The following is a 24,012-nucleotide window of genomic DNA, read 5'->3' as shown; positions in this document are numbered from 1 at the left end:
CAGTATCCTTCAAAAGCGACCAGTTCCTGAGACTGCCTTGCAAACAACTGCATTTTCCTAATTGCCACAGAAACTATCTTTTTCATCTTTTTTAAAAGCTGGCCAAAGAATTATGTATTGTTTTCTTTATAAATGGGATAAAAGTTTCATCACTATATCCCTGTACTTCTGCCAGAGTTTGACAGCTACGGATATAAAGGATCTTACTGAAAAGCAACACACAGAAATAGCCACTCCATTTAACTGCTGCTGGTCAGAAGCTCACACACATTTCTGTGATATTTATCAGACATAACAGTAAAACGATTTTAACTCTATGCCTGCCTCTTAGATAGCAGAATCAAACATCTTTTTGCAAGCTGTCAAGAAAGTGACTGTTACCTTCAGGATTATTTTTTTTCCCATGACAAATACGTGACATACTCTTTTTCCGTGTGTAGGACCACATCCACTTTGGAAACTGGTATTCTTGGAAACAGGGTGCTGTACAAAACTATGATCAGTACAAAATTATGTATTGATTTTCTTTTTAATCTGGAAAAATCTGTATAGTTGGCTTTTATTTTTTTATCTTTGCATTAACGACTCTGAAGATGATTTTAAATTGCACGCACAGGCCAAAGGATTTGTTCTGAGGCCAATCTGCATTTAGCTTTAGTGCCATAGATATATATTCAGAAAAACAAAATCAATACATCTGTAATGACTGTCTGGATGACTGCATAAGCAGCTGCAGAAAGCCAAGTCAGCAATTACTTTTAAGGATGTGTGACAAGTTTTCTAATCCTCTGACAGTTACACATGCTTGTTTCCAAAGGATGTCATCCCAGCTGCCTTCTTCCAGCTGCTCTGGACTTCTACTTTGTTTTTAACTGGATGATCATCTATTCTGTCCCTGTACTTTACCACAGGCAGGTTTTACCTGTAGCAATCAGAGCAGATGTACTGATGCCAGTAACCGCTCTGCCAGTTGGAAAAGAGAGACGAACTTCAGCACCTAAGCTACCACACAGTTTATGATTAAAAGATAATTTAGTTAAATAGCTAATCATGCACTAGCGTTTGTCTCTTGGTTCTCACTGTATGTGTGCACGTGTAGAAACAGAAAGGTATGAATGACTATTTCAAACTCTGGCTCTACCCAGATTGGTTCAGAATAGAGACGGGAAAAGAGCCTGAAACACGAGGCATTAAAACCTGTTCCCATGTGAAAGCGGGGACCTGCAGACCCTGCCACGCCGCCAGGCTAAGGAGTGCTTCTGCCAGTTAACTCACCTTGCTGAATTTTCGTCAGTAGCTGGTGACGGGCGAGAATCCTGCTCATCCTGTAGGGAGGGCGCCTGGCGGTTTGATCGAATCGCAAGTACATCTCCTGGCCCTCAGGTGAGACCGAGTTCAGGTAGTAACAGCCTGTGCCCGAAGTCCTGGGCACCTGCTTAAACATCTCTGCTCCTTGCAAACCACCCCGGCTGTCTCCGCGGTGGCTATTCCAGATTATAATCAGGGTAATGAAAAGAGGGGAGGCAACGAGCCCTAGGGAGCTGAAAAGAGCAAGCGCTTTAAAAGAAAAAAAAAAAAAAAAAAAAAAAAAAAAGGAGTGCCAAAAGCTACAACTCAGGATTCCTGCTTCTCCCACATGATCCGCACGGGCCAATCGCTCCCAGTCCAGCCCGTGGCAGCAAGCGCGGCAGGCTGGGCCGTATCGTATCGTATCGTATCGTACCGGGCTGGAGCCGGGCCGGGCCGTACCGGGCCGGCCGGCCTTCCCCAGCCCCCGCCCTCCCCCCCCCGGGCGGTGGGGGCTTTACCCGGCCCGGAGGGGCTGCAGCGGGCTGCTCTCGAAAGCCAAGACGAAAAAGTTGGAAGCCGCTCGGGAACGGCTGTTTTAGGGTACGCGGGGCTGCAGGAAACCTCTGCCTCCTCTGCAGCCCAGCCGTCGACTCATCTCTGGAGAAGGTGCCCTCGCCTGTTTTTGAAAAAATCACAGCCCTGTTTGCCAAGGAAAAGTGCGTTTACGGAAGGGCTGTCTGAATCCCCAAAACCGCACGGTACGACGAGCGCTGGAACAAATGAAGCCCTTGGGATGAAAAAAAAAGTAAAAAAAAATCAACGCCTAGCAGCAGGCACTCAGCAGTAAACAAAAGCTAAGAGTCCCTAGTATTAGTGTTAAAAAGAACTGGTCCTAGCCTGAAAGAGGGGAAGGGAATGGAGACATTCACTCTTCTCCAGGTTCCTCACCATAACATCTTTTGGGGTTTTTTTAACAGACGGAGGGGCATCTGTTTTCATTCAGTCTTATGTATCAACCACTGAGTTTGCAAAACATGCCATTTCTTTAGTTAATCAAATGGAAGCAGAGCATTGCTGTTTTTATCAGCAAGCGGGCAGCAAATCTGAGTAAAAATATACTGAAAATGCCCTCCTAGCATGGCTGTCAAATAATTTTCCATTACATTTTAAAATACCAATATTTTGGTTTAATACACACCTAGCATGAGCTGATTTCTGAGGGAGCAGACCTCTTGCCAGGGAGTTTTGTGATCGAGACAGTTTCTGATATGAGCGCTGCTGCCCACGGGAAGCAATTTCACAGCCCTGGAGATCAACTTCACAGTATCACAAAACTGGAAATGAAGACAACTCGGAAGGCTCTTCCCCACCGTCCGGCTGAGTGGGCTCCTGCCAAAACCCACGGGCAGGCAGCAAGGCAGGGGAAGGCAGAGTTGATGCAGGGGGAGGCTGGCCAAAACAGATCCAGCACGGATCCTGCCCGGCTCGGGAAGCGTGCTGCCACCTCCCAGATCCATGCCCCTTGCCACGAGGCCAGTGTCAGGCTGGGGGACGGGGAGCCGACGGCGCTGCTGGAGCGGCTGCAAGCCCTGGGCAGAAGGGGCTCGACCCTCATCCCAACCCATGGGGGGATCTTGACCTCCCCAGACTCCACTGGGACGTCTACCTGCGGCGACATTATTGTCTGCGTCCTGTTCTCCGGCCTTGAGGCCAACAACATGTCACGACACGTCTTCCTACAAGGGAGCTCTCCTCCCACCCCCAGCCTGGATGAGGCTGCCCACCGGGGCAGAGCCGTGGGGTGGCATTGCCTGGGACCTGCCTGCTCACAAAGGACAGGGTCAGGCTAGCTTGCAAGGGCAGAGGTAGCCCTTGAGGGGGGGAAAGGAGAGTTGTCTCATTCACAATTATTCATTAAAATTTCGCTCTTAGGGCAGGGGTTTACTGCGATGCAATCTGTTCACATTACACCGTATGAATTTTATTCCTAATCGACGTGGGACTTTTGCAGTGCCATAAAATGGAGAAATGTAGTTCCAGGTACTAGAAATTTAAAATGAATGCTCTAGACTGAAAGCCTCCACTACTCGTTACTATGATCCACAGCGCCTGCAAGTCCTGCACTTGCTGGGTTTTGCCCCAGGTGTGGCTGTATGGTCTTCTCTGAGACTCCCAGCAGGACTTCAAGCTCAAGACAAAAGAGGTGGCACCACTACCATCTGTATCCCAAACAGGACTGCTCTCTGGCAGCCAGGGAGTGGGAATGACCAGTCTCGTCCCTGCCTTGCTGTGCAAAGCGGAGAGGCAGGATTGCCGCACAGGTGCAAGTGGAGAGAGCCCGAGCAGGAGGGAAGGGATGGTTTCCATTCCCACCCCAGCTTGCCAAGTCAGCACGTCGGTCACTCAGCTGCTGTCTTTTGAAGAATAAATATCCCAGAGATTCCCGAGTGTCAATGATGTGCACAGTATTTCTCCAAAGAGACATTACCACCATGCGGAGAAATTCTTATTTGATTAATCTACAGTCCTTTGATCTAATTCTATTTATAAAATGCTATTGCTAGTGGAAAAAGCAATTATTAACATTTCATAGCACTCTGTTTCAATTTTCATAGGGATTTCTTTTTCTGTTGGAAAATGCATTGACTTTTTCAGCTAATGGGATTCTGCATTCTTCCTTGCAGTATTTCCAAAGACTAGGAAGAAGTTTAATAGAAATGCAACGCTTCAAAAGCCAGCCCAAAGAAACAAAAACCAAGGCAAGAGCCTGAGTAAGGGATTCACCAGGGAACAAGTCCATTAAGGGCTCAACAAAGCCCAGTTACATGCTTGTAACAGAGAGCAAAGCACCAGTCCCAGTGCCCATCCTTCCCAAATCCCCCCCCCAGGGGGTAAGCGACAGGGCAGAGCTGTCCCCCCAGCTTCCCCAGCAGCACATCTCAGTGGTCACGAAGGGCAGAATGAGGAGCCTCCGTTGCAGGGTGATGACTGTCCCTTCCTCCCGGACAGGAGGGTCCAAACACAACCTCAGAGCCGGAGGGCTGCTCCAGGCTCGGTGCTGCTGAGCGCTGCCCTTGCTGAGGATGAATTCTTTGGCTCCGGTCCAGCACTTACATAGTAGTCAAATAAAACAAGAAACAACAAGAGTTAGCTGGTCTTGCGGTGCTCGTTTGAAAGCTCCTGTGCTTGAAGTTGTGTGTGGCGGAGCAAAGAAGTAGTCCTTGTTGCATACTTATAAAATGACTGTCTCCTCATTCGGTGACTGCCTTGACACTCACTGTTTATTTTCAAAAATGCGTCATTCAAATGAGGAAAGCCCTTTGGCTGTCAATCTTTCAGACAAAAAGCACTACAGAAGCCTAAGCTGTTATATAAGAGTGCTAATTAATATTTCAGTCTCAGTCTACAGACTGTTTCTGGAATGGTTAATAGAGCAACACTGAACTTCATGCTAATGCATCTCATAAAAGCACTTCAAAATAAAAGCTTCCCCATTCATTTTACAAAGGCTAAGGGGGAGCTCCAGCACACACCTGAAATTGCAGCCTGTCACGACAGCAGCACAGCCTACAAAATGGAAACTCAACCCCACATTCCCATGTCATGACCGATCCATGCAGGAATGGAGATTCCTTCATAAAACCACAGCTGGAATTAGTGATTTTTTTAAATCTGAATCAGAAATGCCCACACATATCTATAGTGTAATACCTACATGTCACATCTAGCATGACAATCGGTGATTTAATAGATACTGAAATTTGCTGGAAGATCCGGAATCTTTACTTAAAGGCTTATTAATACAGCACAGTGCTACTGACACCTGCACAGTATTAGTATAATTGACAAAGTCAGCTCAAGGATGCGTACTCTTCTCTGTATGCATTCATAGGCAGAACTGCAACACTTCATTTTCTGTTCATTGATTTTTATATCTTTTTGCCACCTTTTCTCCCTGAAATTGCATTTGGTGTGAGAGAGAAAGAGTAAACTATTCACAGGAAAACAACGCCCCAGGGCTACCCGTATCTACTGAAGTATCACAGGCAGTACTTGGGACCTGCTCCCATTTCACTGAGAGCAGGGTGCCGTAATCAGCTGGAGAGAACAGCGCATTGTACTCTAGAAATCTAAAATGTATCTGGTAATAAATTATCCAGTTACAACCAGCTTTTCTGAGCAAAACAACAGTGTGAGTTTCTACACACCACCTTGGCCTTACAGTATTATTCACATAGGCGTGAGGCAATGCTATAGGCAGTGGGGTAGTCGAGGGTAAATTGAGATGAACGGCACTTTCCCACTTGTATTTCCATATATATAGATATGTAACAGGACTGCTTACATCTTAGAATGCACCCCTCCTAATTAACTGTAAGATAGATCCATGATGTCGTAGCTGGGGAGTTCTTTGGGTTTGGATTGAACCTGCAGTTCTCACACAGTAATCAGCCACTTAATCTTCTCGCCCTGACCCATTTCCCTTTTATTGTTAGTTGCACTTATCTTGTTATATCGCATCTAAAATTAAATGGCAACTTGATAGCTTCTCTTCATTTGAAAGCACTGGTGCTATGAGAACAACACAGCTTCCTAACCACTGGAGGAGCACAGTTGTTATTAACATTAGTGACATGTAGTTAGAAGAAGCCGGAAACTCTTGTTTCCAAGTCACAGAAGAAAAGAAATCAGGCGTCTGCTTTTAACTTGCTGATCTCTGGATTCCCTTCTATAATTCTGCAGGTAGAAGAACAGTTCAGTTTGCTGGATTATGGCCAAAACTCCAATATTCTATACATGCAATATATCCTATATTCAATATTGGAGTCCTAGCTGCATATCTTTTCACTATTCTATCCACACATCTTATATTTCTTACCTGTATCTGCCTTTACAGATGCCTGCACAGCAGCTCATGTGTTAACAGCAGGCAGTTCCTCCTTTCTCAAACTTAGGAAGAGAAAAAAGTCATATGCAGGGAACCCAAAGCTGTGTTTATGATGAGGGTTTCACTTACTTCATGTGTTTTGAATCCTATCTCTGGGACCGGGACTTTTAAAAGCAGAAGTTCATTGCTTGCTGTTTAGAAAAAATGTTTTATGTTTGAATGCAGACGTTTGTTTGAAAGCTGAGCTGGGATTACTACAGGCTGCAAACTCATTTATACAGGGCATGAAACAGCAGGGTCTCCAGAACAGCCAGAAATGTTTCCCTCTGGCTCAGCGGCACTTTGACCGTCTTCCTGAGGCTGTGCTGGGGCGCCGAGGCTCTGTGGCTCGTCAGGGGCTGCCAGGAACCGGACTGGGGCAAAAGAAAAATAGTTTTTGCGAGATTTCGACATCGCCGGGAAGTGGGATGGAAGCGGCTAATGGCTGCACAACATCACAACAGAGGATTGTTTAACTGGAAAGCCTGATACTGATGTGTTCTGGAGGCAAGTCAGCTGCTATGTCAACTGTCTGATAGTGACTTTTAAAAATGAGTACTGCTAAGCAAGGCTTCCTCTTATGCATGAAAGACAGGCTTATAGACACCCTTGATAAACTTCAAACCAGGAGAAGAGGCTTCTGAATAGCACATTATATCCTTTTCCTCTGTTCTAGCATCCCCGTTACAGCATCAGAGGATTATCCATTTGCATTTTAAGATACACACATTTTGTGAATAGCACCAGTATAACAAGTATCTCCTGATTACAAAAGCATTAGTGGCCTCGCCAAACCACAGAAGGTAGCTCTAATACAAGCAGAGGATTAGAAATTATATGCAGGCTCCATACAACAATAGTAGGGCGTTTATGGCCACAAACGATGGTAGGGAGAAAAGGGAGGTAACTGCCCCACCAGCCACTCAGGCAAACTTACAGAAATAAGGACACATGCAAAAAGCCAAGAAGACAAGGGTCATGGTAAGACAGCTGAAGTGATTCCTCTCATCAGTCCTCCCATAGAGGAGCTCACAGATGTTAAATCAACAAAATGAATAGTAACAGATTTGAAAAAGGATCCTCCAAGATACTCTACCAAGAGATCATAAAGAAGCTCAGCTATCAGGGATAAAAAGGAAAAGGGCACTTGTGGCTTAATGGCTGCTTAAAGACAGGAAACAAAAATAGTAATAAATATTCCACGTTCACAATGGGGTGAGGTCCCCAGTGCACTCCCACAGAGATTAGCGCTGGAACCTGTTTTGTCCACTATCCATACATGATTTTTATAAAGGGACTGAGTACTGAAGTGGCAAAATGTAATGACAATACCTAGTTAGTCTGGCAGTCAAAATAGAAATTGGTTGGAGACACTGAAGGTCCTTACTATACTGATTGAGAAGGCATTAAACCTATAGCTTTTGGGTGCTGATAAATATACCAGAGAAAAAAACACCTTAAAGGTACACAGTGCACAGTGATGGAATTTAATGGAGCTATTACCACTGAAGAAACATATCTTGGATAGGTTTATGAAAATACACCACAAGTGCTCAGCAGGAACAAAAAAGCAAAGAGTCTTTTAAAACTTTTTAGAAAAGTAATTGAGGGCAAACCAACAAACATCATTATGCTATTACAAAGGTCTGCCCACCGCTTGGTAATGCTGGGGTCCTTTCTTGCAGTGGATGAAGTTGGGAACAGTAAATGCACTGATCATGGGGCAGGTTCAAAACAAATGAACATAAATCACGTTTCATATTTGCATAGCTGACCCCTGGAAGTCATTGTTAGAGGATGCTGTGGCTGCCAGCAGTTAGAAGAGTTCAAAAAAAAGATTAGGTAAATTTTTGGCAAAAAAAATCCAGCAAGGGCCATTAAGCACAAAATTCCAGCTCGTGGCTCAGGACTCCTTGAACCACATGAACGGCGGCAGGATATGTAATATAGACACCATCACTACATGCTTATGCTAGTGTTATATTTTTCCCAAAATAGCTGCGTCTGCCCGCTGGCTGACGCACAATACTGGGTTGGATGGAGCTGTGGTCTGACCTGGAGTGGCCAGTCAGTATTCTTACGTGAGCTAACCAGCCTGCGCCCACCCCGTGAACTATGTAAAAGTGGGATCCTAACAGCATTGCTAGAGCATAAATGCATCAAAATAACCCCTCTTGTGGTCTGTGGCTGGAGCCTGCGGAATAGCCAGCATTTCCCTGGGCACAACCTCTCCGTGCCCTCTTGTCACATTTGCCGGTGAAGCGTAAGCCGGTGGTCTGTTGGCCACAACGGGGATGTGACCTTCCTGTCCCTTCTGCTCTCCCAGGGGGTTAGAAGGGACCAGGCACTCCTGGCTGGTGGGTAAAGTCACTGGAAGGGGTCAGTTGTTTCGACCAGTGCCTGGCTGCTAATTTAAGCATTATGGTCTCATTCCTGTTCAGTTTTAGACATCACATTTTTTCTCAGTCAAACCACACCAGCATATGAATATAGAGTCCACTGGCCCTAGCTGAACTCTTCACAAGCCAAGAATAGCCAGCAACCCGCAGTGTGAAGTCCCTAAAGACAGTGGTTCTCAACAGTAAATTAAAAAAAAAAAAAAGTTGGATAATAAATAGAGTTCAAAATAGAGGTCAAAAGAGAGGAAGACATTTCAGGTGGCAGACCTCCTCTGCCAAAGTATTTGGATAGTGTTATGACAGGAATGAGCTAAAAGTAGTTTCCATACCCTTAGTGCAACTCCATCTGCTAAATCTATGCCCAAGTTCCTAAAACTAAACCCACAGGAACTGTGTAAATATATTTAAGTAGTGGTGGGCTAACACACATCCTAATCGCCCAGTCTCACTAACAAAGTGTTTGGATAACACAGTGATAACATAAGAAAGTGTTTAGATAAACTTAGTTTCTTATGTTATCCAAATACATTGTAAATCCCTACACAGCCCTACTGCTGGTGTCACTCTGAACCACATGCAAACATTCCTATCTCAGCTGAAGGTTCATGCCTTTGCAGACTTCATGTGAGGGCTTCAATATTTATTTTCTTTCAACAGGACTCCAGCACCATGGTGATGAAATGGGCAAGAGAGGAAATATTCAGGTTTTGATCTGGTTTTGAGAGAGGGTTTTTTCATCTCTCTGTGGTAGAGAGACAATGCCTAAGTTAGATTTTGTAAAAATTAAAATAAAAACAAGACAGAACAGAATAGCTCTTGGCAATGCTATTTCAAACACAGCAGCATGGGACTGGTGCATGGGAACATGAAATTCTCCAGGCTCCTTGAAATCAATGAATATTCACTGCATGACTTCAGTCTCTGGTCCAGTGACGCAAATGGACACATGATGGTTAGGGCACAGGACTATCTGGCAGTGACTTGCTGTAAGACTTAAGGGAAGTTCTATAACCTGTCTCTGTACCAATTTTCTAATTGATAACAGTAATCTTTGCCTTGCTTAACTATTTTGGTACCTACATGTAAAAAAAAGGAAATATAATTTTGCAGGCAGATTAATTTTCCTTACAAGCAATATCAGTCCACTGGATGCAGGCTAAAGTCTACTGAAACCACATGAACCAAAGAGAAAATAAATACCCTTCAAAATGGTCCTACACCTGTAGTGGGTTCCTTCAGACGAGACACTTATTGCCTAAACTTGCAGAATGCCACAGATTTCCCAATATGTTATTAAGTGCATGTTATCAGATCTTATAAATACTGCGTAACAAGGATGTAGTGTTTGTACATGTGGCTCTACAGAGCAATAGGCACTAACCGGTAAGCTGGGTCTCAACTTTAGGGCTGGACTGCAGCCTAGGACGCAAGAAAGTACTCTGCAGGATGCATATAAAGCATTTTGTTCACAGACAGTTAAAATGTCTCCCTTTTTTCTATAATCCCCAAGCCATCACCACCAAGACAGCCACTAGGTACAGCAAAGCCATCCCTTGCTGCTTACCTTTCCTGGAGACCCAGGAAAGCTGGGGTTTTGGCTGATGCATGGTGGAAGTTTAGGCTATGGTGGTATAGCAAGGGTTCCTGGGGAGGGATGCCCTCTGCAGAAGCGGGTGACCCTTTCTTTCTGCCTCCATCTCTCCCATCTCCCTAACGAAGCAAGATGAATTAAGCCTTGAGGCAGCCAGCATCCCTGGTACAGTGCAGGACCATCTGGCCTGACATGTGGCAGTCCCGTGCTGTTGCTGCAAGGGCGTGTGGATTCATTCTGCACTGAATCCAGCACAGAGCTGAGGTCCGTCCCCATGGCATCTGCGTATGTGCTTGCTCGTGCCCTGGAGAACAGCGCACATAACATTTTCTTTCCTCCCCCTGATTACCAGCTTGGGCATCCCAGAACCAGAACAAAGGTCCTGCATGGAAAATAGTATGGATGAGCAGTGAATTTGGTCACTGGCCCAGCTTTAAGGCTGACCCACCATATGACTGCAAGTGCAACCAACAGACTTGCACACTTAGCTGACTGCATAATTTCAGCCATACTGGTGCCTAATTAGCAACCTCACACATAAAGAAGCCAGGGGGACATTCACCCAAAGCTAGAATTTAGCATAATCTACATCAATTGCTCTGTACAGTACATTAGTTGCCCTGTATGTCTGAACAAAATGCATGATGCCCATAGCTTTTAATCCCAAATCATTATTTTTTTCACATCAGCAGATTTAGGAGTATCAAACAGTTATATATTTATTTATTTTCCTACCCACCCCCCCACCCCAATAATCCCTGGCAGACCTTCTACAATAAACGAGCAGTGAAATGGTTTACAATATAAATAGATATTCGTGAACTGGACAAGTCCCTGACCAGGATTTTCTGTCTCACAAACAATCAACTGCTCTGTGCACAACTTAAGCTTTCCATTTCTAGACTTTTTATGTCTTTCTTGAACTATTTATATTTTTTTTTCCCCTCACAGTTTGCACTGTGCTATATAGACACCACAGAGCTGATGTGTCTCACTGGATAAAGTCATTTTGGCCAACGAGCTGCAGGTGGGTTTTTTTTACAGAGTGGAAGCCTGCCAAATAGCAGGAGCAACGCAGAGGAAAGGGCTTCCCATAGCTCCCTTGCCAGCCACCACACTGCTTCTCCTGAGAAAGAGCAGGCAGCCTGCTCCTCTCCTTACCCCCCAGCCTGCCTTTGGAAAATGCTTCCAGTGAGCAGGAAGGACCAGAGAGAGCCGAGAACCTGCAGCAATGCAGGCGGGGTGAATTATTCTCCAACAGACGCTCCCTCCTTCTCCCCACGACCACCCTCTTATCAGCTGTACTGCCTTGGAGCATATTCTCTTTCTCCACCTTTCCCCTCTCCAGCTCTGTACACCTACACACCCCCTTCCACATCCTCCTCCCTCCTCCAGCAACCACTTACCAAGACTTCTTCTCCTTTGTTGATTCCCCCTCTGTTCAAAACAGGCAGACCAAGAGAGCTGGTTGATAAGGTCCATACCAGCCGTGAGCTTCTTTTTTACTCTCTCAACTCCAGCGTGATGAAAATATTGCCGTCTACCCTCTGTTTATCCTGGCATCCTATCACGTCCCTCTACCAGGCTTCCTCCCTGTCCCACTTACTGAATATACAGCTCTCTTTCAAATCAACCCCACGGTGCTCCTCATTTGTTTTTGTCTACTTAAGGTGTTGCTCCATGTTTATGGAATGTAGTTTTACTGGAAAAATTCCTTGGCCAAAACCTTCAAAAGGAACTACTCATCTTGGGCCGATTTTCCATGACACTTGCAAAGCTCTGACTTTCTGGGAGCGTTGGTTTCCTCAGTCTGAACATAAGACCTCTTTGAAGTATCTCAAGTTGAGCAACTAAAAATTGCAGAACTGAAATTGCACCTGACCTTTGAAAAAGGTTGGTCTTGTTTATGTTTGCTGAATTTTTTTCCTCTCTTTCAATTAGATTTTGACAGGTAAGTGCTGTTCTCAGCTATAAGGACATGAAATTAAGGCAAAACTGGGTGCTAAAAAAAGAGTTTCCAGACCATGCTACTGTGGAGGTCTTTTACTCCAAAACAGAATTCACTGATTACCCTGTAAGTGCTCAGGATTTGCACTTGCGTAGCAGAGATCAGAACTGGCTTTAAAGTACTTTGTATGTACTGTGTACTTGGATTGCAAAAGAATGAACCAGAGATTCATGAATTTCAGTCTTTATTTTTCCTCCTTTTATGTCCTGGGGAGCTTACGACAAATAATATACTCACTGGTTCCTAATATGTTACCAAACATAATAGGTTGGATGATAAATTAAAACCAAATGGAGTTCTGAGCGTTTTGCTTTCAAACCACTAGTAAGCCAGTATTGCTTTAAAAATAAACTTTGTTCCCACTTTGCTCAGACTAGTGACAGTTCATGTGACAGGGAGGCAACTCTGGCCCTGACACCTATGAATTATTTGAAAATAACTTTTTAAAATAGCAATTGTGATGTGAGGGATTACACGTCTCCAGAAGATTACAAACGGGAAACAGACTCTGTGTCTCACCAGCTTAGGTGTAGCTCAGCTAGGAAGTGCAGAGTCACATCGTAAACCTCCCTCTTACTTTGTTCCTAATTGGCAGCGTTGTTAACAACATCAGCACAGAACTATTTATGAAACCTGGAAGCTAAGAGGTCATACCATAAACTTGTCATGTCCTTATACTCTTTCCTAACTATCCACTAGCAGCTGTTGTGAAAAACAGGATACCCGAGGCTGATGGACTTTTGCTCTGACCGAGGACACTGTACCAAGTACAATAAATATTCACACATCAGATAACTAACTAGTAGTTTGAAAAGTGAACCTCAAAACACACTTTAAAACACACACTACAAAATCTGTACGGCTGCTGCCCTTGTTGCTTAGCTAAACCAGTCAGGGATCACAAATAAAATCACGCAGCTTTTATTACGATAAATTTGGTGTGCCTTCTAAAGACGTGTAATTTACAGTCTGCCTCCCCAGAATAAACTGAAAATGGAGAAATACATTTATGCGAGGTTCCGGTACACCGGCTGGTTACTGTCGGTACATGTAGCTTCAAGGGCATGTTCAAGTGCCACTGAAGTCACAGGTGCCTTGTCAGCTCAATCTCCTGCTTTGCTTACTTGAGCAGGTACCTTAAAACGAAGCCAGAGATGCTTTAAGCACCAATCTCTGCAATTAAACTTCTGCAATGCTAGTGGCTCACTGATTTCCATATCAAATGCACTCAGGTGGCAGCTGAAGAGATGGCTTTTTCCCTGCCTGTCACCGATGCAGGCAGGTCTTTGGTGCTGTCACTTGGCTAGGATTATGGAAAGAAATAAGCACCACCAGAGGGCAAGTCATCCCCTTTGTCTCACACACCTATTTCAGGATGACAGGACTTGCTTTCAGAGGTACCTATTTCTGTCTTGACTGTAAAGGACCTTGTGTGACTAGCTCAATCCTTTTAGCAGGCATCCCCACTAGACTCACTGCTTTCAAGTCAGGGCAGACGCTTTTCACCCTGTACGTTATTTATAACACGAATCAAGACTGTGTGGATAGAGCATAACATAATGCCTGTACTCCGAGGACTAAATGAAACCTAAGTGGAAAACGAATTAAGATTTCTTTTCTCAAGTATTTCTGTCAGTCACTACAGCTTAGCTGACTTGGGGGCTACATTCCCATTTTGGGATCCAGCCTTGATCTGGAGATCAAGTTGAAACTGTGCTTCAACAGGGCTGGCAGGTATGTCAGTGGCCGTGCCGCATACCTCAGAAAAGCCAGGGAAATGCTGACGTGGATTGTATTTCCACCTTCATCGGCAAGCCAAGTCTTAGGACACTGTCCTTGGGAGGGGTGTCTTTGTCTCTACCATTTCGCTAGCAGGGTCGGCATAGAGAAAGACTGAAAACTGCTATGTGCTAAGGGACCCAGGGAAGAATTAAAAGTTAACTTTACAAGAACTACTGCATTCCACAACCTCCTACTGATTATTCCTACTTATCATGTTATTGCTGACTGTTTTGTCCCCTGAAATTGTGTGGACATGTATGTTTTACTCAGGCATCTAGTGGCAAAACTAACAGAGACGAGACTTCCGGTGCAAAACAATGCCCTCTATTAAAGAAGTCAGTCATTAAATAAGAGCATCCATAAATAGAAAGGGTTGTAAAAACAAATAGGGGAAAGCATCTGGTTTGCAACATCTTTGCACAATTTGCAGTAGCTAAATCTGGACCCAATTAATGACCTGTTTATTTTCCAAAATTTCAGTAAAATGCCTTGGCAAAAACTTAATCTGTCTCTGGAGAACGTCTTACTTCCTTCCATATGTTGCCCGATCTGTCACAGCAATAAACTTCTTCCCAGTTTCAAGATCCTTAACGATTGCACCAACTGATGCTTTCCATAAAAGAAGAGATAATGGTTCCAGCCCTCTGAAAGTCATGATCCTCCCTTAAGAGAAAGCAACGCAGAGGAGTGAAAGGGCAAGTGAGTGCCCCGTGTTATAGCCTCTATTGTGACCTAGAATCCAGCAATTTAAAACAGTTCCTACCTACAACTCATCCCAGTTGTTTTATAATCCCTCTGAATTTGATAGTTTCTTTAAAATGCTGCCATGCCATGATTAATGCATATGCCTTGGCTTTGTAACACTTGTCCTGCTGTCCTTGTTGTTTAGGGTGCCTTCAAAAGAAACAGCTTAGCCTGTTTTGTAAATACATGGTTATGGTTTTGTATAAAAAACCTCAGATGTTTCAGAGACAATTTTTTTCGGTGCTATCTTGTCTAACCTAGATTCTGGAATGTATTTGATCTCTGTTTGAATCAGATTCAGTATGGTATCCTCTATTTTACTGTATGCCAGAAACATGGATGTTCTGGTACCTCCATGTTTCTGAAGAACTCTAGCATCCTACCACACTGATTTAATAGAAGATATTTTTAAAAAGAATGTGCTGTTGGTTCAGAGGATAAACGTAACAAAACAGAAGAGTCCACAAGTCAAACAGTTAACCATTTAAATTTACAAAGTATTTAAGTGCTCCACTGAATTAAGGCTCTAATCAAATTATCAGGTTTGTTCTGAAATAAAAGCACTTGGAGCTGTTAGGGACATACAGAAAGAGCAACTGTAATTACCAAAATACTCATTTGCTAAGCTGATGTAAAACTATATGCTTCTGACCCTCTATGAACTAGTGCTTCTTTATTTTCAGGAGTGATACAGTAAGTCAAGTCAGGATGATAAAAGTCATCTTTACATCAGAATCCAGAGTGTTTCTGCTGACATTGGAAAAGTTGTTCTTTATTTTCTGTAATGTAACTGGCAGGAGAAAAATGGTCCAAATCTTTAACTGATAATGAAGCTGTAAGAGTTCTTCCCAGAAAAGAAACTGGGCAAAAGCCCAAACACCTCACCGTGTGGCAGACATTCAGGTAGAGGTTCAATATACCTATGTTTGGTTATGCATGTTAATGGCAATTGCTGACATTTTGAAAGCTGACTATGTCTTTTTGGCTACATAATTTCCCAGTCTGTTCAAAGGTAGCTGATGGGCTCAATGCTGTCATGGGCCTTTGAAAATCTCAACTCAGAAAAGTAAGAGAAGGTATGGTAAAGGTGGATGAAATAACAAATGCTGCAGAAAAGAGGAATCAGTTGTCACGTTTACCAGAAATACAGTGATGTTCAGTAAAATTTTAAAGCTTCAAATTAAAGTTTAAAAATTGAAGAGAAATCACGTGTGCCACACATTGGTTTGACTTTAAAGTACATAATCTGGGTCACTAGGTATACTATTACACAGCAGTCCTCATCCCATCAGTTTTGTCATAACTGTCGACTCCTCTAGTGCTTGCCCATATTGTATAATTTTCTTCTATTTCTGCTACTTTATTTAGAGAACTATTCTAAAGATGTGCTTCTGTCCAACAGTGACATCCACAAATGGAAAATATTTTTATTTCCTGAAAAAAGCTGTGCCAGCCTTTGCTGAAAATCCTCACTTCACTACATCTATAAAGACACCCTACCCTCTATGACTTTATTTATAATTCAAAACATTTATTGCATCAAGGCATAACCATTCTCCATTAAAAGCACTCCTTCCTAAATTTCAAGTGAATATCATATGCGTACTCAACCCACAGTATTTTAAAGTCACTCATGACTCTTGTTTTGTGCCTTGAGACAGACAGATAGTTCCATATTTGTTTCTGAAGTAGCATTTGCAGGTTGGGATTGCTGCAAAATATTTGCTAAAAAAGAGTGTGAATAGTTCACGGACTTGTCAGAATCCATCTGTTTGAGTATATTAATGGGTGCATTCCCAGCTGTGGTCTTTCCAATGTCATAAATAAAAAGTTTTTCTTACTACAAATCCAATGGCTGAAATCTCCCTGTAAAATTGATTTATTTAGATAAAGTCTGTTCTTACGTTAAAGAGGCCTCTTAAAATGAGCAAGACCATGAGATGCCGATCGCATATTCTTTCAGCAGTCAACTGACACATAAAGGACTCTCAGTCTCAAATAATTTACTACAGCATTATCCTGGATAAGCTATGAAACAGCATGTCACTCAGATCGGGATGAGTGGAACTAGGATGGGGAAAGAGAGGTGCACTTACCAGAGGAAGGAGAGGCACGCTGAAAATGACCTAGAAGTTGGGACAAATGCTCAGATCCTCACTCCTCCATGCAGTGGATCCAAAATAAACTTACACACGTATGCAACACACTTAAGGCAAGTCCAAGCTATGAACCAATGCAGGAGGTTCCTAAATCTTTAGGAACACTTTTTTGTAATGCTAAGTGTAATTTTTCAGTATTTTGACTGGAGAAGTATCATTTGTAACATTGGTTTTGACTTAACTCTTTCAACATTCCCTCAAGCTATCTCCCTCCTGGAGCTGGCAACTGCCCAGGATTTCTTCTTAAATTACAGCAACAGAAGACCAAATACAAAGATATTTCAAGCTACTCTTACCTCAGATTCAGACAGATCTACATATGATATAACGTACATCTGAACTATGCTTCTGTGCTGAAGGTCATTTCCCTGTAAATTCTTTCTATAACAAAACCAATACTCCAGTTCTGGGGGAGGTTTAAAGTGCTTCTGTATTAAGTGACCTGTAAAGGTTCAGTGTCTTCTGCATAATCATGGCCTGGGACACAAGTTCCTTCTCCCCAGAAAACATGCCACCTGGCTTCTTGGAGCACCAGTGCCATTCATTTAGCTTCAGCAACAGAAGAAACTGATTATCCCCGCATTATTTTAGATCTGTGACAAGTAAAATTTGCAAAGTATTGACAGAATTAAGAAAGCTACTTTGGAGTTAGTGAACTTATCTTGCTGCTAAATAATGTAAGAGCTGTGTCAAAGTCCCTCAGTCGGGGGGTTTTATGGCATTAAACTGGGGGGATGTGTTGCACACCTCTGCATGTAGCACTGGGGCATGTGGAGGTGATTTAGTTTAATGAGCTGAGTACAACTTGCACAAACTCTACTGTAATTAGATGTGATTCAGTCCTGCTGCAAAAGCACAGGAAATAAGACTTCTGGATGGCACTCTATCCTTGAGGCACTTAGTATGCCTTGAATAATTGTATTATCTTAATAAAACCAGTTATTGTGTCTAGTATTATGAAATTAGTTGTGTACACATACTAATTGATAATACTGTATGTAAATCACTGCCCTCTACTGGAACAACAGGCAGAGTATTCCACATGAAATTGATTATTACATAAATTAATTAAATTGATTTGGGGAGTTTGGGGTTTTTTGGAACCAAGTGCCATGAACTGCAGATGTTCCTGATCCCTTCCTGTACCATAGCTAATTGCTGCACTCCTATCTGTGTGCATTCAGTCTGTGCTTATTTGCAGTATTAGCTGCACCAGGATGGCTGGATAGTCAAAATATTTTCATTTTTCAGCTGTAAACAGGACATGCAAAGGAGCTACAGAAGTGCAGTGTTCTTGTGGATGTTCTAATGTCAGTCAAGGAACCGCCTACACTGTCATACTTTTAAGCCTGTAATAATCAAAAGAAACCATCACAAATTCTTTATTAATTAAAAATAATATACCTAAACCTAAATTTTTAAGAATCATAAGACAGGCATCACTTCATTAAAATCATGAGGCTGGCTTAAAACTATGACATTTTACAAAATTTTTGTTTGTTTGTTTCCTGTCTTTTCAGACTCTGAAGGTCACATTTTCAAGCTTTTCTTTTCAAATTTACTATTAAAATATGCTTCAGTTGCGGTGAAAGCTGGGTTTCTCAATGAATTGTGACTTAAGGAGATGATTTTTAAAGGAATTACGATATATAGCAGCACAGGAATTGGCCATGTTATGAGAGAAAAACATAAGAAATCAGGAAGAGCAAGACAGAACATCTGTCTCACAAGAAATTGCAAGAAATACAAAATACAAGAAGACACACTAAGTCAAACCACTGCTGTGAAATAAGGCCATTGCCTGGCAAGTATTGCACAGATGAAATTGCTAAGTCATCTAAGTTCTCAGAATCCTTAAAAAAATTACAATATGGGACATTTTTAAAGTGGTTTTTTCATTCAAACAAAAAGTGATAACACAAAATTCAGAACCCAAACTTCACTTATTCCTGAAACTAAACACCAAGTCCTACTGTAGCTTGGAAAGCAGAAGAGTGCAAGTCCAGCCTCCAGGGCCTTACTGAATCCAGAAATTTCCCAAGTTTAGGAGTTTTCTGGCCAGCCACCAACAATGCTGTATTGATGGGAATTATTATAGTGTTCACTTAGCAGCTAAAAGTTTGTTGTGGATATAAATGTTCTATATAAATGTTCTGGCGTAGTTACTATAATAAATGAAGTCACTTGTGTGGGGATATGGAAAGTGGTCTGTAGGATTACAGTCATATGAATAAATACAAAACACCTAATAGGAAATAACTGAGAAGATACATAATTTAATATGCCATGACTGGTATTAAGAAGCAATCTTGGGATGGAAAAACATCATTACAGTTTAATGTCAGACAAGTAAGTTAAGTATCAGTCTGTATGAGCTCCTATATATCATAGAAAAATATGAGTACCAATAAACACATCTATCTAAACGTACAGGAACTTAAACAATATTGTATTATATATACTGCTTCTGGAAAAAGAGTACTATGATTTGTTTCCAATATTATGGTCTGCAAACATCAGCAATAATTACAATGCTTACAGGAATCCTCCAAGCATGGTGTAGCATACCAACGAGGTATCAGCCTTCTTCTAGTCACATAGGAAATATTTACAGGTGGAATGAACTGAGGACATGTATATGTGCAGAGAAATATTTGTCTACTGAGAACTAAAAGAACCTTGTGGATGCTCAAGGAACCACTCAAAGTCAGTAGCAAATAAAAGAAAAGAAAAAAAAAAAGAAAAAAAAAAAGTTGTACTATAAAAAGAACTGACATCATAACTTTCCAGAAAAAAAAAAGTGTATTTTCTAAAGAACAATGTGTCATTGAAATCAGTGAACAGCCAAACTCCAGAAAGAAGGAGACCTATCAAGAATCTTTCCTAAATAGCTATCAAATAGAAACTGACTGATTCAAAAGGTATCCCATTCTATTACCAGCACTGATTCCCCATTTTATCAGCAGAGTTTTGTATCTCGTGTTAGGAAATTAAGTAATCAAACCTGAATTTCTCTTAGGAAAATGATCTCTGATATAGCTCACTTTGATGGAAGCAGGACTTGTTCAAATCAGAATTTATGCATTAAATGTAAAACCAGAAGGTGAATGTTGCTGTCGCCCCATGAATCTCTGCTGCTCCTGCACAGTCACTCCAAATCTTACATGGCAAACAGCAGCGAAGCCACGGGAGTGGGTATGAGAAAAATTACATCTTTCTCTGGACTTTGTGCTCCATCACCCCCCTCTGCAGTCTCATGCTGATACAGAAATACTTGGCAGGTCAAGCATATTGGTATTTTTGTAATTGTATTTCTGGAATTAACTTCTTGTTGCTGAGGGTCATGAGAACCCGGCAGCAGCAGAACTAACAATGGTGGTATTTTGCCACCATTGCCCCCTTTTCAGATTCAAGCAGCTGGTCTTCAGGCAGTGTCTAGGGAACGGGATGGAAATTACAGAATACTGACATAACATGCATGCAAAGAAGAGCATCTATATATTTTATTCACCTAAAACCCCCTCCTAATGTTAATACAGGATATATACCACAGTTAATATAATTTATGAGATCAATGACTACTTTTTTGGCTACTACATTTTCTTTAGGACTGATACAAGAGCAGAAAATTTCCTGGCATGCCTGACCAAATGAATCACTCATAATTCACTTTCTTTCTTCCCTGAAGCACTCCATCCCGAATAAAGAACATCTTTCATAACTCTTCTCCTTGACAAAGGACAGTCTTTTCCCATTGATGGGGTCTGGTTAGGGGGGAATTTACACATATACATCTTATCAACATACAAGAGACTCAGCATCTTGTACTCTCCAGGGCAGTGGTGGGGACACAAACTGCAACCTCGCTACTTTGCTTTCTAAAAACGTATGTGCATGATTTTAAAACAGAACATAAAAGTATGCCCAGCAAACCAGCCACACAAATACCAGATTTTTCACATACACGTCCCACACTCCCTAATGAAAACTGACCTGGCAAAATTATTTTATAAAAAAATCCACTATTTTCTTGAACGATTTTAATTAGATTAACCTGCTGCATTTGCACTGTACACAAAGGTCTTAATTAAGAAGAAATTTCAGTAACAGAATAATATCAAGATGCAGCAGACTCAAGGTTGGCCCCATACCGGGACTCCTGCCTTTGCTCAGGGGTTCTCTGAGGACCAGGGAGCCTGGTACGCACATTTCCTTTGGGTTCTCCTAACACTGACCTCAGGATACATCACACCAGAAATAATGAGTTCTGCTTCACAAATTACAAACTTGCAAAAGCAAGTTCTTGTTTCATTTTAACTGAAAACTAAAAACTATGAGGCACCTACAGATTTGATGTTTCTTTAATTAAGCTCCAGAAGTATGGCTGCTCTTGCCTCCATACAGGCAGAACAGAAAACTGTGCTAAAATTCATATAGTTCTGGTTGTGACCACTAGTTTTTTCACTTTTCTCTTCCATATTCCCCAGGATCAACAGATCAGCTGGTGTCAGGGAGCACCATATCACCAGACGTGCAATTACAAACTTAGGCTTGCTCATGTGCACCCAATAAAACCACCATAACGCACAAACCAACCACAAGTTGCTTTTGAGAGGAGAAAGGGCATTGCCTTGATGCCTTTGCCAAATGCTGAATGTGGCAATTACTTTCTGCTGGACAAATTATTCTCCATTTTCTACCCTACTTCAGCTGATGTTCAGTTTCATATCTGACATAAATGCTTTTCAGTCACATTTGAAGATATACTTGTAGCTGCAAATCAGTGTATAATGTCTTCCTGAACAGTTGAGGATACCCAAGAGTAGGCCTTCTAAACCTTTCAATTTAAAGATCTTAATTTTGGCTTCTTTAGACTAAAATTTTCTTTTAATCATGAGCCTGCCTCGTGCTCCTGTTTCAATTTTTGGTGCTGCAGGTTATCCATTTCTAAGATAAAAATAGTCCATGCTGTGTTGTCACACTGTATATTTTCACGCTGCTTGATTGAGAAACTAGTGCTTCATCCTTTGAAACAAAAAAACCCTGTAACCTCACAACAAAGGTTCAAGAGTCACTCTAGCATCATTCAAGAGTCACTCTAGCATCAATCTCTGAAAAATCTGTCCAAACTTGGCCAAGTGATAAAACTTTGAAATGTCAGTCTGAGCAAAACCACTGGAGACTTGGTGGGAAACTTTCCCCCAAATTCCATTAACCCAGAGCACAGCCAAGCCCGATCTCTGGGAGCATCAGAGATCCTTCTCCAAAATCACCCCCAGCAGTTGCTTCTGGAGAGCTCTGCAGCTAAGGAGGAGCTGGGACAGTGCTCAGGGGTGTCCTGTCCTGTCCTGCTGTTGCAGGCAGGCAGTAGGGAGGATGTCAATGAAGACATAAGAGGAATTGTACCCGAAATGCTAGAGGAAATCGAATGGGGATATAATCTCTTCAAGAGCACAGAACATACAAAGTATTGCGGGACACGAAGCTCAGGTGGGAAGAGATTTGGCAAAAAGGCAGAGGGTACCATCTACGCTGCAGGCACAGCAGTGGCAGCCCTACAGAGCAGAAATCCCAGCAGCAATCTGTGCGGATTGCTAAACCACAGCTAAAAAGCTAAACCTAGGAAAATAGAGACAAAGTTTATATTATTAGAAGAATGTTAGGGTCCAAAGTCAAATTTTCAAACTTCAGGAAGTCTCAGAATTGAAGTCACCTGTTTAATCCCACCTCAACCCTCCTCCCATTAGGCACTAGGACAAAGTTTTAACCTCATCTGCACATGCACTTCCCAAGGATCCTGTCTGAGGATGGACAATAGTCTAGTCATGTACCAGCATCATCTACCCAACGAAGCCAGCTGCTGCAGGGCTCCTGCTGCGTCTCTTGCAGAGGCATTCAGGAAAGGGTGGCAGAGAGCACACAGAAAAAAAAATGGGTTTCTGAGACTATGCCAAGTAAACGGTGCCCCTGAGGTTCCATCCCTCTCTGTCTGGTTTTCACCAAGTCACTCGAGACAAAACCTGACCAGACTGCCAGAAACTGCAAGTTACTCATTCCCTGGTACAATAGATCCCGGAGACTGATTTGCACGAGTGCTGTGCAACAGGAGCCACTGAGAGCCATAATTTGAATATTAAAGTAGAAAATTCAAGTTCTAACACTCAGAGTTATTGATATTCCCGAGTTCAATCTCATTGTGCCTCTGGTTCCTATCTGTAAAATGGAATAACGTAACCTTACAGCTTCTAGGAATACAATTAAAACATTAATGGTATGAAGTATGCAAGACTCAGTGCTCCTAAGCACCATGCTCATGAGCACTTGAGGGAATTTGTAATTCTGTGCTCAGTCCAGGATTTGAGAAAGCTGCAGTACAGCAGCAGGCTCTAAGTGAACAGGTTCAGCAATGGGGATCGTTACTTTGTGCACTGAATGAGGCAGAAAAGTTCTGTGCTAGAAAGAGGGATGTGATCATGTCATTAAAAGCCAATCCTACACTACAAGGAGGCTGTGCAACAAGGCAGCAACAGGCATCCTTACCTCTGGTGTTTCCTGACTTTGAAGCACTGAATTTCAAAACTTAAATATATAGTTTAGTTTAGTATATAGTAACTGAAAGAATGCCAGATAGAGGGTGGCGCTTTTCACCTACATGCAACGGATGTAACAACTACAACTTGTTGTTCTACTGTAACAGGTAATTATGATTGGATCACCTTTGGGTCATCACTTTTGAAGAGTCTGTTAAGTACATAAGTCAAATTCCTAAAGCAATGGCTTTCAGTAATGGCATAGCAGCTCAGATTTACATTAAACCAACAGTATTTTTTATAACTTTTCAGATGAATAGGTCCCCACTCCAACAAGGGAGTTAAAATTCTGGTACATTTCCTGATCACTTTGTGAATCCCAACTTAAACCGTAAGCATAGTGGGAACACAAAAAGTGTAAAATACCTCTGCAAAAATTTTGAAAAGCACAGAAAAACTAAGGCCGCCGTTTGTGGCACTGTAGTGGGTACACTCATTGTTTAAAAAACAAATCCTGGTCAGTGAATTAGAAAAAGCGACTTAGAGCTGCTGGGCACCATAGATCTGTCCTGAATAAGAGAC

General features: G+C 42.3%; 1 protein-coding gene across 4 annotated transcripts in view; it reads right to left on the bottom strand.

Annotated features, from left to right (window-relative positions):
- STARD13 (StAR related lipid transfer domain containing 13) overlaps window positions 1-24,012 on the bottom strand; it is a 252,009-nt gene that overhangs the window by 121,482 nt on the left and 106,515 nt on the right. Inside the window, exon 1 of one of the 4 annotated variants that reach the window (XM_049822917.1) lies at window positions 1,276-1,493. The exons of the other annotated variants lie outside the window; for them this stretch is intronic. Coding sequence (XP_049678874.1) covers window positions 1,276-1,444 — 169 coding nt within the window. The 5' untranslated portion in view covers window positions 1,445-1,493. Of the gene's footprint in view, window positions 1-1,275; window positions 1,494-24,012 lie in introns of those variants that run through there. 4 annotated transcript variants of the gene reach the window in all.

The sequence above is a fragment of the Accipiter gentilis genome, chromosome 19, assembly GCF_929443795.1.
Source record: "Accipiter gentilis chromosome 19, bAccGen1.1, whole genome shotgun sequence".
Classification (NCBI taxonomy): domain Eukaryota; kingdom Metazoa; phylum Chordata; class Aves; order Accipitriformes; family Accipitridae; genus Astur; species Astur gentilis.
Note: the sequence above shows the minus strand (reverse complement) of the source record. Positions and strands in the feature narration are given on the sequence as shown.